This window comes from Fusarium phalaenopsidis (assembly GCF_050370095.1).
Source record: "Fusarium phalaenopsidis strain FUZ10S chromosome Unknown contig_32302, whole genome shotgun sequence".
In the NCBI taxonomy this organism is placed as follows: Eukaryota; Fungi; Ascomycota; class Sordariomycetes; order Hypocreales; family Nectriaceae; genus Fusarium; species Fusarium phalaenopsidis.
Window position 1 is genome coordinate 4327377 of NW_028145405.1, and position 14937 is coordinate 4342313.

General features: G+C 54.9%; 6 protein-coding genes across 6 annotated transcripts; 3 read left to right on the forward strand and 3 right to left on the reverse strand.

The window, feature by feature from the left end:
• Positions 1 to 148: 148 nt before the first annotated feature.
• Positions 149 to 1654, forward strand: LRP88_08690 (t-SNARE; the record flags this gene model as incomplete). The annotated part of the gene is made up of 5 exons (XM_083245193.1): positions 149 to 154; positions 315 to 319; positions 385 to 509; positions 587 to 1360; positions 1416 to 1654. The coding sequence occupies 5 exons, from the start codon at positions 149 to 151 to the stop codon at positions 1652 to 1654; spliced, it is 1149 nt and encodes a 382-aa protein (XP_083099687.1).
• An 832-nt stretch (positions 1655 to 2486) lies between these two features.
• Positions 2487 to 3173, reverse strand: LRP88_08691 (uncharacterized protein; the record flags this gene model as incomplete). The annotated part of the gene is made up of 1 exon (XM_083245194.1): positions 2487 to 3173. One exon carries the CDS (start codon positions 3171 to 3173, stop codon positions 2487 to 2489), a length of 687 nt encoding a protein of 228 aa, XP_083099688.1.
• A 1374-nt stretch (positions 3174 to 4547) lies between these two features.
• LRP88_08692 (glycoside hydrolase superfamily) lies at positions 4548 to 5911 on the reverse strand (the record flags this gene model as incomplete). Its single annotated transcript, XM_083245195.1, has 4 exons — positions 4548 to 4637; positions 4781 to 5352; positions 5429 to 5660; positions 5732 to 5911. The coding sequence occupies 4 exons, from the start codon at positions 5909 to 5911 to the stop codon at positions 4548 to 4550; spliced, it is 1074 nt and encodes a 357-aa protein (XP_083099689.1).
• Positions 5912 to 9744: 3833 nt separating this feature from the next.
• Positions 9745 to 11024, forward strand: LRP88_08693 (S-adenosyl-L-methionine-dependent methyltransferase; the record flags this gene model as incomplete). The annotated part of the gene is made up of 5 exons (XM_083245196.1): positions 9745 to 10047; positions 10118 to 10187; positions 10235 to 10252; positions 10302 to 10506; positions 10559 to 11024. The coding sequence occupies 5 exons, from the start codon at positions 9745 to 9747 to the stop codon at positions 11022 to 11024; spliced, it is 1062 nt and encodes a 353-aa protein (XP_083099690.1).
• Positions 11025 to 11682: 658 nt separating this feature from the next.
• Positions 11683 to 12471, forward strand: LRP88_08694 (uncharacterized protein; the record flags this gene model as incomplete). Its single annotated transcript, XM_083245197.1, has 1 exon — positions 11683 to 12471. The coding sequence occupies one exon, from the start codon at positions 11683 to 11685 to the stop codon at positions 12469 to 12471; it is 789 nt and encodes a 262-aa protein (XP_083099691.1).
• Positions 12472 to 12827: 356 nt separating this feature from the next.
• On the reverse strand, positions 12828 to 14443 carry LRP88_08695 (DUF1776 domain-containing protein; the record flags this gene model as incomplete). The annotated part of the gene is made up of 3 exons (XM_083245198.1): positions 12828 to 13790; positions 13841 to 14353; positions 14411 to 14443. The coding sequence occupies 3 exons, from the start codon at positions 14441 to 14443 to the stop codon at positions 12828 to 12830; spliced, it is 1509 nt and encodes a 502-aa protein (XP_083099692.1).
• Between the last annotated feature and the right edge of the window lie 494 nt (positions 14444 to 14937).

The window sequence follows — 14937 nt, forward strand, 5'->3', positions numbered from 1 at the left end:
GAAAAACACCACACCAGGTCAAAACCGCACGATTCGATCTTTAAAAGATCAAGCCCGACGACGACGAAACCTACAAAGGGAGCTTGTTCGATCTCCCGAAACAAATCCATTCACAGCTTTTGAGTAGAGCTCTGCTCAGTCGCCCATCATGAGTGTTAGTCTCGCCTCCTATTCTGCCTGCCTCCTGTCCCAATCCCTTCGAGTGACTCCAACCACCGACCCGAATTGAGCACCGCAATTCGATTTTCAAACATCTAATTACCCTGCTCAACACAATACTCCTTAATATTGATATTTGCTAACATGTTTCGCAGTACGGGTTAGTTGTCGCATCCCACGCGTTCGATTTCGCCCCTCGACCCCCTTGCTGACGCACGTGAATAGATACGGAAGACAAAATCCCTACGACTCGCCCGACACGGGCTATAACACTCCTACCGGCGGTTATGGAAACAACGGCGGTTATGGAGGTGGGTACAACAGCCCTCCCGCGCAGAGTGGTTTCGGAGGTGAGATTGTGATGAACTGGATATGGGACTGGCCGTCGTTCGTCGTCCACAGCGCGCTGACACGACGCGATTCGTAGGCAACGTCGAGCTGGAGCCTCTCGCCCACAACGCCAGCTCCTTCGGTCATGGCGACCCCAACGCCATCCTGAACGAGTGCCGCGACATTGACCGCGGCATCGACACTGTCGAGAAGAACCTTGAGCAGCTCCGACACATCCAGCAGCGAACACTAGATGACGCCGACAGCTCGGCATCGAGCGCCGCCAACCAGCAGCTCGATGCCCTCTCTGCCGACACCATGAGCCTCTACCGCGGCCTCACAGAACGCGTCCGCGTCGTCAAGTCCAACCCTGAGGCCCAGTCGGCCAAGAACAACCCCCACGTCACCCGTATCGACCGCCGCCTCAAGTCCGCCATCCAGCAGTACCAGCAGGTTGAGTCGCAGTTCCGAAAGCGCACCCAGGACCAGATGGCTCGCCAGTACCGTATCGTTCGCCCCGATGCCAGCGAAGCTGAGGTGCAGGCCGCCGTCGAGGACACCACTGGTGGCCAGGTCTTCCAGCAGGCCCTTATGCAGAGCGACCGCCAGGGCCGCGCCCGTGCCGCTCTCAGCGCTGTTCAGGATCGTCATGCCGCCCTTGTCAAGATTGAGCAGCAGATGGTCGAGCTCGCCCAGCTATTCCAGGATATGGACACCCTGGTCGTCCAGCAGGAGGTTGCCGTCACCCAGATTGAGCAGAAGGCTGAGGAGGTCGTCGAGAACCTCGATAAGGGTAACGAGGAGATTGGCGTCGCCGTCAACACGGCCCGCAAGACTCGCAAGAAGAAGTGGATCTGCCTGGGTATCTGTGGTGAGTATCAACGGCTTATGCAGCCCTGCCAACGGCCAGCTAACTTTATGTGTAGTGGCAATCATTGTCGTCATCGTCATTATCGTGCTTATCTACATCTTTGTCATCAAGGGCCAGAACAACGACAACAAGAAGCGAAGTCTCGTCGACGACATCAACCGCACTCTACCCGCTATCAATGCCATCGGCCGGCGATCTCGCATCATGGGCCGAAGCGCAGACGACAGCGAAGCTACCGCCCTCCTTGACCAGCTCACCAAGGGGCGCATGCACCTCCCTTCACTCCCAAAATAGGCGCTCGGAGGATAAAAGGTTGACTCCCAAAAAGTATCTTGTTTGGGCGTGGCTGTTGTATAGCCCAGCCTTCGCCCCGTGTTGCCATTTTGAGGATATATACGCATCTGAAGAGAGGAAACCGATTCTTGGCCTCGCGGCGATCCTTGCCTCCTGCTTTTTCTTTGCCTGTCTCTTGCGTATTCCCTGCCCGCACCATGTTTTGTTGCTGCTGCTGCCACAGCCCGATAGCCTGTCCTCATCTCTTGCTTGGTTTTTGTTGTTGTTGAAAGGATACAAATCGGGCCGCTGCGTTGTTCTCTCTGTCGCCATTCTGGAGTTTTTTTCTCTTTCGATTTGCATTAGTTAGGGGCGTTTATACAGTATATGAGCTTTTAATCAATCTTTTTGTTACGCCGTGTTTACTATATCCCCTGTTCCAGTCACAAGTTGAAGACAACAAGGATTCGCATGATAAAAAGTCCAATTCGTACATCGAGCTTAGGCCTACTTTAGTTGATCCAAACACAGAGAGTCGAGATACTCGGGTGAAACAAATCCCATACGCCAAACCAATTTTACCCATACATCCATACATCCGTTCATCCATCTCTCTGAACAAAGGTGCCTGGTCCACCTGATAATCCAATCGCATCCTCTCTCTAGAAAACACTCTCGACTTCTTTGTCGTTCATGCCATGAGGAGGCATCGTGTAAACTAAACAAAGAGGCCGTCAAGCATGGCATGCGCAAGTGTCCATCCGTGATGGAGCCAAACTGAAGCGTCTCACAGTTGTTGTGTGCATACACACTGAATACCCACAAAGGTATCAGATTCCGGTAGGCGTCTCACTCAGTCCTTGGCCTTTTCCTTTCCCTTCTCGACGCTGTCATAGTCCACTATCGCCTCGTCGGGTGGACCCTCGTCTTCGTCTACTTGTTCGTCTTCATGTTGTCCTACTAGGGCGCGGCGCTTCTCTCCCTCGTCGACAACCTTCTTGAGCACGCCCATGCGTCGTCGAAAGTCCTCGGCGAGCACGTCGACGTCTTCACCGCCAATGGCGCCGCTGCCGGAGCTGGGGAGGCTATCGGAGCGCATCTCGACGGGTTCGCGCTCTACGCCTTCGACGCGGAGCATGAGGGCGCCCCCGTTACGGCCGTCGTCATCGCCCTCGCTTTGTTGTACAGCCACGTTGGATTTTGTGACGGCAAAGTCCGGTGTCAAGCTCGCAGCCCAGGATACAGCCCATCGACTCGAGTCTCCCTCGGGAGCAGGCACGAGGTCCACGACGAGGGCGCGGTCGACGGCAGGGCTCGCCAGAACAGAAGGGTCGTCGTCGGAGAAGAGGTAGTGGATGCGGGGGTGGACGGTGGTGTTTGTGGTAGAGTTGGTCAGGAGTGCAAAGAGAGGCTCGAACGGAGGCATCGGGGGCTCAAGCGGGGCTTCATCGTCGGGTTGTTGCTCGTGGAGGAGCTCGGCGGCGGGAGCGAGCCCGGAGGCCGCAATCGGTGGGGACGGATCCCTATCGGTGCCGGACATGGTGGTGAGGAGGAGTGTGTGTTGAGTGACTGAACGACGGTTGCCGCTCCGTGGGCATCTTTATGCGACCAAGCACCCGTCTGTTGTCAGGTAACGTGTCGAGATGTTGAGAAGGTGACAAAGGTAAATGTGCTGTTGAGCTTCCAGAGGTTATCGACGTCCTAGGTAGGTAGGCAGCATGACGGAAGTAAGCTCCAGCCTTATCTTATCGCACGTGGATGATGCCCCATGCGACCAAAAAAACAGCTGCAGGTTCCGTAAAGGTTGTGTGGTGTTTTTAGGTCAGTTGTAAGGTAATCTTTATGTCGCATGCCGCTTTTACGCATTTTCAAGTATCGTGACTTGACATGTGACGAGTACCTTTACACAAACAAAAAACACCATCTTACACGCAACCCCATGCATCTCAACGGAACACCTATTTTAGGAAACCCATCCAACGCCCATCCTCACCAAAGATCCAGACTGACACCAGGCACACGGGAACCGGGAAACCCAAAACGGTCTCTCTTTTCTGGCGTCTCCTCGCATTGGATAGTTCCAAAAGACCCCAATCCCTCGTGGGGGCCATGCGCCGTTGCAACCCACACCCGCTTGAACGTCTCATCCACCACTCCCATCGTGTCGTTGCCCAACAAGGCTTCCCTGCTTGCCTGACTTGTTCAACCGCCGATCCAGTGCGACCACCAGTTGACGCGGCGCTTCCTCTGTTCAGACGGCTATCGCGTCTCGTTATACCCCGGCGTGTCCCGTTTGCCCGATGTCTCTCTCGATCCCCCTAGTGATGCATTGTAATCCTGACCAACAGACACGAGACCCGTCGCCATGAATCATGAGAGTAAATTGTTGGAAGGATAATCAGGTTGGCAGTGAACCATCCGTGTCCAGGAGGGAGTCGAGCATCCAGTGCTTGTCTCCCACCCCAGCTGCCTGGAAGAAACGCCAACCCCCCGTCTATTGAGTCTATAACAATCCCGTCCGTCATGCCCATGCCGATGATATCCCTCTCTCCCATTTTCGCGGCTCTTGCCAGAAGAAACAACGTGTGCCGACCCATCCCTGTAAGGCGTTCATGATAGTAAACCAACCAAGTTTTCCCAAGCAACAAAGGAGAAAAGGAAACCATAATGGACAAAAGAAAAGAAGAAGAAGAAGAAGAAAAGAAACGCCAGCAAATGCCCCTTCTGATGCTGTTGATGGATGATGATGAAACGCCGTCTCGCACCGTCTAGTATGCAGAAAGCAGGCTGTGATCAAACAGCCCGCGAGACAAGGACATTGAACCGTCACGTCGTACCAGGGATAGCCATCACAGCTCCCTCAGGTCAGGAGGTTGAGAGCTCCCTCCCTTCACGATAGCAGAGCCCTCTCTCCTCACGAAGAGTGCAAGGCGCGGAAGCCAGCCGCAATTAGGCTCCTCGACTTTTCTTTGGCGTCGGCCGGGCCGTTCCAGTAAAAGAGACCCTAGATGCCGCAGTTAGCGATCTGGTAACCACAACTACTACCCAAGTACCCGGCTTGCACCCCGACGTGGGGGGAGAGACACGTCGGTGGTTCGTCCAAGACAAATGCAAGACACCGAGAACAACAACCACTGGTCGACTTACCCCTAGTCCCTTTTGCTTGCAAAATCCAGCCTTGATCTTGACCGTGTCTGGGTTGTCGTACGTCACGAAGCCACCGTCTGCACCCACGCACTGCGCTGCCACATGGCGCTTGTCGACAACCTCCTTGCAGCCCTTGCGTGGGAGCTGGCTGTACTCAAAGGTACCATCCTCAGCGCCTCCGACGCCCTTGAACTTGTGCCCAGCCCCCGAGCAGTGGAGAAAGCTTCGCCCAAATGTCGGGATGCCCAGGAGGATCTTCTTTGGCGGGAACCCCTTGGACATGAGATACGAAACCCCCGCTGATCCTGAGGTCTCCTCCTTGTTCATGGCGTACAGCTGCGAGTGATGGCCTGCCTTTGGTGTCCAGCTGCCAAAGAAATCGTACGCCATCAGGTTGATGAAATCCAGGTACTCGGTCACCAGCTTCAGGTCGAGAAACTGCAGGATGGCCTTGTTGGCGGGCAGCGCCGCCGTGAGAATGTAGTGCTCCTCAGGGAGGTGAATACGAATGGCCGCTAGCAGCGCGAGAAAGTCGTAACCTTGCTGCGCATCGCACGGGTATTCCCAGGCAACTATCACGGGTGACATAGTCAGCATCTCGTCCGCAGCAAGACCAAGGCCCAAGTCATTGTCTCAGCTGCCACTTACTGTCGATTCCGTCCAGGCCAGAGGCTTCAACGAGGCCCCTCGCTGACCGGGCAAAGTTGTCACGCAGCAGCGTGTTAGAGGCCACCAGGGGGAAAACCTCTGACGAATTGCCGCCTCCAACAGACAAAACCACTCGAAGGTGAGGATGCTTCTGTTTGAGATGCATCAGGGAGCCCAGCCCGCCTTGTACACCGTCGACAGGCGCTCCGGCGTCCGCCCACTCATCACTCAGCTAGAGCAGGGGCCCGAGTCAGTACCGATCTTCGGCCGCCCGGGCACATGATGATGATGGGCGAAACTTACAAAAACACCACCATCGGCTGAAACACTGGCATATGCATAGTAAACATGGTTGATGCAGCTGTAGTTGAGCATCCCCGGTGTGTCGCCTTGGTATATCCTGTAGTTGGGGAAGTAGACGGCGTTGGTGAACATGACATTGGACATGCTCGACGCGATCCGCGACTTGCGAGAAGAACTCATGATGGGCGACTAAAGAGGCGGAATATGGAAAACAAAGGCGATAGACGTTCAAGCAGCGAGTGAATGACCCAGGACAGGGTCTGCAAAGATCGAATTGTGTGCGGATGTGTCTTGTCTTTTAATGCTGTGCGAAAAGGTCATGCTCCAACAACCAGCCCGATGGCTTAGAGCTTCAAGGTCAAGGAAGGAGAATTGATGAGTTGGAGAAGACTGTTAGGCACCAAACGAGGCCGAGGAGCATCATGGCTGCGGCCAAGAAGGATTGGTCGACTATATAATGCTCAATGGATGGAGGGATGGATGGACGGCGGCCAGCTCATAACGAGCGAACAAGCCCGTCCAGGCAGAGGATCGAGGGCCGGCCTGGGCTGGGCAGGGCGGCTGATGCTGGTGGAGCAGGGTCCCGTCCGGTATCCAAATTACGGGAGGGTCCAGGATACGGCGAAACCATCCATGATGCATGACATAATTGCGGGGAGTCGTTCAGAAATGGATGATGAGACTTGTGCATTGTTGCTTCGACAGTGAAGCAAAGCTGAGCGAGCCTTCAAGGGTCCTGTCCTCTGTCCGTCGGACCGCCTTGCTGATGGCTGTCATTAGTCCGTCTCTCCCAATCATTGAGCCTTGAACCAGCCTCGGGCCAGCCTTGGACCACGCCAATTTGGTCATGGTAAACCTCTGTAATCCATCCATCGCCAAATGACAACAACCCCATGGCGCTTGGCAGGCCAGTGCTGTGCTGGACCGAAGCGGGACATTCGGGCGAGGCCGCTTTCTCTCGTTTCTTCTTTCCCTCGCGTAAAGAGCTCAAGAACCCTGCCCTGCCCTGCCCTGTCCTGCCTGTCTGTCCGCGTCACGTCCCTCATTGAGGACAGGACGCCCGAGGCACCAGAGGAGCTGTCCCGAGGCCGTGCTTGTTGGTGGTTGAAGCGAAGCATTGATAATGACTGACACTGACACTTGACAGAGACAAGCCGCGGCCTCCCCGGACCACGATACAGCCCTGTCGTAAAAAGGGTAGAGGGAAAAAAAAGATGAAACGCAATGACAGGCCAGCAAGACGAGACACGTACATCTGTGCGTGCCCTTGAGCATTGCCTTGCCCACCGAGAACCCAGCCGAGCAGACGCCGTTCCGTCCTTGGGAGATGAGTCCTCTCTTCGGTGCGCGCCTTTGTGAGCGTGAGTGCGTGCGTGCGTACGTACGTGCGGCTATGGCTACGGGACAGCGGGGTGACTCGTGCACGAGTCTCCCCCGTATAAGTCGCCGAATCCGACTGGCTCTGGAGTTTGGTTTGAAGAAGGCATTGTCGTGAGCCACCAGGGCTCGGCTTCGAACCGGGCTCGTACCGGGACCGCAGCAGGATCAGAGCGAGTGATCCTGCTGAAGAATCGGCGTGATCCAAGGGGTGAAACAGTCTCAGCCAAGATGGGACTTGTTCTCAGCAGCATTAGTGTTGGCTGTCCTCGATGTCTCAACCTCCATCTTGGGGACCGGAACAATCCACGACGGTCGAAGACATCAAGGACAATCCCAGGCGTCTAGGTCCCCTCCCCGGCTTGTTGTGCCAGAAGCGCCGAGCCAGGCCCAACAGAACAGCCTCCGATAAGGGCGTCGACAGCCGTGCGGCTCCACGGATTCGCCCTGCCATCGAAGTTCTGGAAGGTCGACGAACACTTGGAACGCACTAAATGGTGAGATTGGCTCCATAATTAAAAAACGGCCAGGGATGCTGGCCATTTGGGCGCAACATTCAGTGGAGTGAAACACCTTCTCTTCAGCTCCCAGTCCTTGCAAGCTGCTCGCCCTGACAGCCAAGTTGAGCCGGGACCAGGCTCTAAACCTCGCTGTTGCTCGCCATGAATCATCCTAATAACCCGAGAGGCCTTTGAGCCTAGGCCTTCTCATCTCCATCTCCCTCCGCCATCCCCGAAACCTCCAACCAAGACCTAGGCCCACTCGGTTGTGAGTTCAGAAACCGTGACGTGCCGCCATCCTGCATCATCTGAATGTCAACTTGAGACCAGCCCGGGGCTAGCGGCCTCCAAGGTATACGCAGGGCAGAGTCGCTCGCCAACTGCCAACTCCAGACTCTCGCTCAGACGTCCGTACTGGCGTGACCTGCCGCCGACGTTTCCTCCACATGGCTGGTATGGCAGCCCGGGGTTTAAGCAACCCTGCAGATGTCGATGTCTGGCACATCAGAATCCCATGGATCCTTGCTGGGGCGGCGCGGCGCTGGGAGACAACTGTTAGCGTCGTTTCCAGAAACCACACAGCCAACGTCCAATCCCATCCAAATCAGCTCGCAAAGCCCAGCAGAAGGAATTCTGCTGAAATCAAATGTCTCGGTAGTGTGTGCAGAGCCCCCGGTACGTACTCTGTGGAGCTGTCTGACACGCTGTCATGCTCTGTTTTTCTGTTTTTAGCTTCAAACGGCGAGGAGAGGTGAAGCCATCAGGAGCCCCTCGGAGTGTTTCCCCGTTGCTGCATTCAGAGAGCTGAGCTGTTGCTTTATTTCGATCCATTGTTTAATGCGCACAGCCTCGGCCGCGCCCCGGATGTACGGATTGATTAGGTGCGCATGGGGCTCTGGCCCTCTTGTATCCGTGACGTCGTACTGGGAGTCAATGTTGTGTGATGCCATATTGGCAATTCGGAACCACCTCCATGTCAGCTTCGCACAAGTCCGAGATGATGTTACATTCAACATATGCAAATTTAACTGCTGCATTTAGCACAGACACGAGGGAGCTCTCCAACAGTCCTATGTAGAGTACACCACAAGGAACTGAAACCAATAAGCTCACCCACCAGGCTCGTCTGCACCCCAGCCAACCTGACTTGGCTGCATTATCTTGGCCTTGAGCTGGACGACGCGCATACCTGTCGGCTGGCATGGGGGGAAATAACCGATATCCATTACCCGGTGGGCGGGTAATGTCGACGCAGGACGTACCAAGGGTTGGCGAATAGGTAATGAGAACAGCAGACCGAACATTGAGTCTTGTAGCATGTGAGACCGAAGCCGACCCGCAAGGTGGTGGGCAGTCTGCGAGTCTTCTGCGAGGCCTTCTGCGAGGCTCAAGTAGACGACCTCGCACAGCAGTAGGTAAGCGAGTGCAGACGCATGTTTGCCCAACCCTGGTCCGTCCGGCCTAGGCCGAGTCTCTCAGATCTGCCCAACCGATCCGTTGTCAGTTCTCGTTTCCGTTTCGAGGAGGGATATAGAAGACCTGTTATTAGTAGGTACCCGCCCGCTCAACCTCTACAAGAATATACTTCAGACACTTTTCAGATAGAAACTCTCTGCACTCTGAAAGTCTCTTCGACTGTCTCTCGGTTCTCCAGAAAGGCTCTTTGGCATTTGTTCCGTACTGAGTCGCCGCTTGGGCCATGTGAAGCAAACAAACTCCGCCCCTCCTTCGCACAAACTGAACCAAACAGCCGAATCGCAGAGTCCCTTCATGCGCCAACCGCATAACTCATCACCAACAACTGGCGCCGGTATGTACGTAGTAGGTCGTAGGGCACACCAAGTGCGAACCCCTTTGTCGAAGGCCAGTGTCGGCAGCCAAAAGGGTTCATCGGGGTGGGCCCTCCGTCATGGAAGCAACCGTGTAATATCCTCATGACCTCTTGCATATGTTGATTGGGGTTCTTGGTCTTGTGCACCTGTCGCAGTTGGTCGTTTCACAGAAATGGCCAAGGTGGTGGCGTTGCCGCAACTGAGGAGGACATGATTCTCGCCGTAATAAAGCGTACCGAATCTCAGGTCGTCTATCTCCCTTGCCACCGAGTCTCTATCCTTCGCCCTAGAGCCGCTCGACACGATGGAAGACGACGATACCCGCTCTTTCTCGCTCATCTCGACCGTGGGGATAGAGTCCGCATACACGCCGACAGATCAAGATACGGACGAGTTCGAACTCGTCTATGACGAGGAGAGGTCCGAATGTTCGCGCTGGGATCTGAGCTCGAGCTGCTCCACTTCGCTACCTCCAAGCATTCATGGCTTTGAGTACGAGTATGGCCGACGGTATCACAGCTACATGAGCGGGCGGTACCCCCTCCCCAACGATAGCGGAGAACAGCTTCGTGAGGAAACTGAACATGCTCTGTTTCTCCATCTACTTGTGCGTACCATGGCACACAAGCTTGAGGGAACTGGGGTCGGTTCGACTGCTAACGAGTCTATCACTTCAGAGTGGTAAACTCTTCTTGTCAGATATCGGTAGCTCTCCGCGAAAGATCATCGACATCGGCACGGGAACCGGTTAGTACCCCAGAATCTCGATGGATTCATACTAACGTTGATCTCAGGAACATGGGCAATAGACGGTAGCACGTTTCCAAAGTTTCTGTACGAAACCATGGCTGACCGTTACAGTGGCCGACCTGTACCCAGGTGCGAGTGTCGTCGGGACTGATCTGTCGCCCATCCAGCCCGAATCGATGCCGTTGAATGCCCAGATGTTTGTCGAAGACTGCGAGGACCCAGAATGGACGCATGGAAACAACTTTGACCTGGTCCACCTCAGGGGGGTGGCTGGGTTCCTACTCGACCTCGATGCCGTGGTCGATAATGCCCATGAGTGAGCAACCTGGTACCCAGATATCGGGGGTACGTCGCTGACGAGAAGAAAGACACCTCAGGTCCGGAGGGTGGATCGAGTTTCAAGAGTTCGACCATTCGGTGCTCTGCGACGACAGCACCATGAAGCAAGATGATCCATTGCGTATCTTCTTTGACACCTGTACCGAGGGTATGCGCAAGCATGGTTGTATCGGCTTTGGTAAGCACGATATCAAGCAGTCCCTCAAGCGTGCAGGCTTCAGACGCATCCAGATGGAGACCAAGAGGGTTCCTCTCTCGTCATGGCCAGGGGACAAGAAGTCGAGGACCGTGGGAACGCTGATGCAGGCTAATATCTCGGAATGTCTCGAAGCTTTTGCGGCCAAGCCATTGGTTGCCCTGGGAATGGCACCAGAACAGAGACACGAGATGGTGAGCCGCGCTCGCGAGAGCCTTCTGGACAGTTCAATTCGTCGATACGTGAACTGCCATTTCTACATGGGTCAGAAGGTCCAGCGCGCTCGTGTTTCGATCTGAGCTCTCACCTTTGGTCCATTGTGATGATTGATACTTTGGATTGGGAGGCAGAACAAGGGGGCATGAATTTAATGATTGACAACTTTTCTTGAGATTGATGGAGGTTCCAAAGATGAACGTAGGGGTGGAGATCATATTGATGGTCACAAAATATAGCAGGAAGGTACGGGCGAGGAACGGAACAAGGGCAGTTGCCAACATCGGGCAACAGGGCAACAGTGGTGGACTAGTAATTGCGTGGCTCACATGTTTGTATTGACTTTGGTTCATCAGCGTGTTAGTACAGAAGAGTTTTTATACTCCAATTTAATAACGGGTTTTATGAAGCTTAGATAGTCACATCTCATGCGACAGCGAGATGTGGTGCTTGTTATGGAACTCGGCCTGGAGCTGGTGGGTGGCGCCCACTAGCGGCGATCTTGGTCGCTGACAAAGGTTCCCCACACCGCAGGCGCCTATCGTCACGGGCTTTGAAGCTGCTGGAGCTTTCTACGCGTGGTGAAATTGTCAACCTCAACCTCGACCTCAACATCAACACCAAGTTTCTCCCCTCGCAGCAAACCATACCCAGCCCCCGCGCTCAAGTAACAATTACGCATCGATAGTGAGATACAGAGTCTACTCCTGTGCCGATAAAGGCCTCGGCCTCCTGCCCAACATGCCCGCCGCAGTCGAGTCTGCCGCATCCGCCATCCTCAATCACTCGGCGACCTCCTACAACTTCCGCTTCTCGCCTTTCCTCCGGCGAACATACCAGGTCGGCCTACCTCCCGACCGTCCCATCTGCAAGGCCTTCCAGTCCGGCCACTGCCCCAACGGCACGCGATGCTCCGAGCGCCACGTCTCCGATGCGAAGACGGCGCAGCCCACGGGCGGCCTCAACTCGCTTGTCTGCAAGCACTGGCTGCGCGGCCTGTGCAAAAAGGGCGAGCACTGCGAGTTCCTTCACGAGTATAATCTGCGCAAGATGCCCGAATGCAACTTCTTTATGCGCAATGGATATTGCTCAAACGGCGACGAATGCCTCTACCTTCACATCGATCCTCAGAGTCGGCTGCCGCCCTGTCCTCACTATGACATGGGATTCTGTCCGCTGGGGCCCAACTGCTCGAAGAAACACGTCCGCCGCAAGCTCTGTGCCTTTTACCTTGCCGGTTTCTGCCCCGATGGTCCAGATTGCAAGGAGGGCGCCCATCCCAAGTGGTCCAAGAACCTGGAGAAGCCAACCCTTAAGTCGGAGGAGAAGAAGGACGAGGATGTTCGAATGGAGATGCCACGAGATGAGGAAATGGACAGGCCACGCGAGCAAAGAGACAGAGACCGCGACCGTGACCGAGATCGCGATCGGGACAGAGACAGGGATGATGGAGGCAGACACGGCGGGCGTCACGGAAGAGGAGGTAAATGGCGTGGCAGGGGACGCTTCCGTGGAAGAGGAGGTCATTGAGGATCTTGCCAACATGGAAGAGAAAACGAATGGCGCAGAGGAGATTATTAAGGATATGGTACAAAAGGTTTCGTCTACTTGGTATTTTAATGGCAATGATACCCAATTAGTTCCTGGGCCTTGGGTTCCTGAGGAACATGTTGCAAATTCAAGTGATGATGAGATGAGAAGAGAGTAAATCAATATGTATTTTCACCAATCTTTGTGCGAGTCGGGTTGTTTAACATAACATAATCATTGGAGTCGTGACGGCGTCTATTGTAGCAGAACGGATCCTTCTTTCATGTCCCATCGTTATTTGCGGTACACATTAGATCCATTAGGTGACCTGTGTAGAATCATCAAGGGTTCCTCGTTCAAGAGGTCTCGGACGTCTGAGGGGTCCAGAGAGCTCCCTCGGCTTCGTGAGCACCGCCCCAAACGTTGGACTCGGGTGGAACGGCGACGAACTCGGTCGACGTCTCTCCTCCCTCGGCGTCTCCGTTCTCACTCTCCTCATCGGCCTCGGAGCCCTCGTACGAGCTCGTCTTCCAGGTGGACAGCTCATCCACCCGGCGGATTCCCATCATCCACGAAACGAGGCTTCTGGGGGCCCATCGTCCGACGAATCCGTAGACGCTAGCACCAAGGCCGACACGCACGGAGTCAGCAATGATCGAGCCATCGATCACATCAAAGACCGAGTTATGGAGGCTTCGCAGAGAGCTGCCCCTCAGACCGCGGATACGGCCTCCCGAGATGGCAGAGCTGGTCTGTGCCACAAAGTTCTTGGCATAAACATGTCGGGCACCCTCAGGCCAGACGAGAGGTGACTCAGGGTTTCCAGACTTGATAAGGCCTTGCTGACCGTGGCCTCGAGCGGGCACAAAGCTGGAAAAGTCAAAGGTACCGAGTTGCATGTGGGTAACGGGGATATCAAGAGGTCGAAGTTCGGCAGTGAGAACCTCGGTAAAGGCAGAAAGGGCCGAGCAGACAGTCGCCTCGGGGGCATGGAAAGGCGGGTTGATGGACGAGATGATAGAAGGCGTAAACACAAGGACCTTGGGAGGGACCCATTTCTCCCCGATGGGGTTCAGGCGCGAGGTGAGGAGGGGCAGGAAGGCCTGGATTGTGAGGATCGGTTGGAGGAGGTGGGTATTGAACAGGTCGGCAAAGCTAGACGGGGGAATAGTAGCGATAGGAGAAGTCTGGTAGTGGAGGCTTGGGATGAGAATGACAGACTTCAGGGTGAGCTGGTTGGGCTTCATTCCGGGTCCAGGAGCTTGAGGGGACTGGAGGAAAAGAGCAAAATGTTCGATGGCAGCGCCGGCATTGGGTGGCTGGGGTTGATGTCAGCATTTGGTCTTGATATCAAAATCAGCAAACTCACGTCGGTGGTGTCGATACTCAAGGGTCGGATATCGGGTCTCTTCATGGCAAGGACCATGCCCTCATCCTCGGCAGCGTTGCAGACAATGTAGACCATGAATCCCCGCCTCTCCATGTCCAGAGCAAGAGATCTTGTCAAGGGCAGACTCGGCGAGCCGGCGACGACGATAACCTCTGTACGGCCGCCATTCCTAGCCCTCTTTGCTCTCCTCGTCTTTCTACAAGATCGAGTCGCCTGGTAGCCCTTGTAGACGGCGGCTCCGCACGCGACCACGAAGATGCCCGTCAAAATTTTATGCTTCACCGCCCAGTCTACCAGCCTCTCGCCGCGAGACAGGGAAACGACCTCGACAACGGGCTTCAAGGGAGGCGTAGGCCTCACGGACTCAGGTATCCATTGCGATGTTGAGAGATTTTCCCTGACAACTTCGGCGGCGCGGTCGACATTTTTTTCGATTATGCCGGTAATACTGTCGGTGTACTGGCGGACTTGGGGTGGGATAGCATTTGACAGCTGCAGGGGGCCATGGTCAACGACAAGACGTCAAGCAGAGAAGCCGGCGCAACTTACCACGTCCAAGAAGTGCTGGTCGCCGGCCGACATGATGGCGGTTGGATGTCAGAGGAAAGATGTTTCAACTCAGTTCATATGACGGTCGGTATTGGATTGGGCTGCTTCATGCGGACGGTGGGTGGAGAGCTGGAAAAGCTTCTGATTGCCGAGTTCGCAGAGGTGTGGTGCACGGGCCACCCGATCTCCGCGTCGGAGATCGGGGCATACCGCTCCGGTGGCTGGCTAGCCGGTAAGATCCCGCATGACTTGGCCGACTGCAAGGATGAGCAATGTCCTGTCAAGATGCCGTGCTAGATGAATTTCTTAGAAAGGAGCAGGGGCATTCAGAGTGGTTATATAGGAGGCAAGATATTGTTGTATTTGTCAACGGTGATTCGCTGCCTCTTCTCAAACATTGTTAGCACCAATAAATATCAACCAGTCCACAAGGCATTAGACTATCTAGCTGGGCTCTTTCTAGACGCTTTATGGTGTATCTTTAATATTTACTTTCTAGAACTCAAGGTTATTAAGATTCGCGTTAT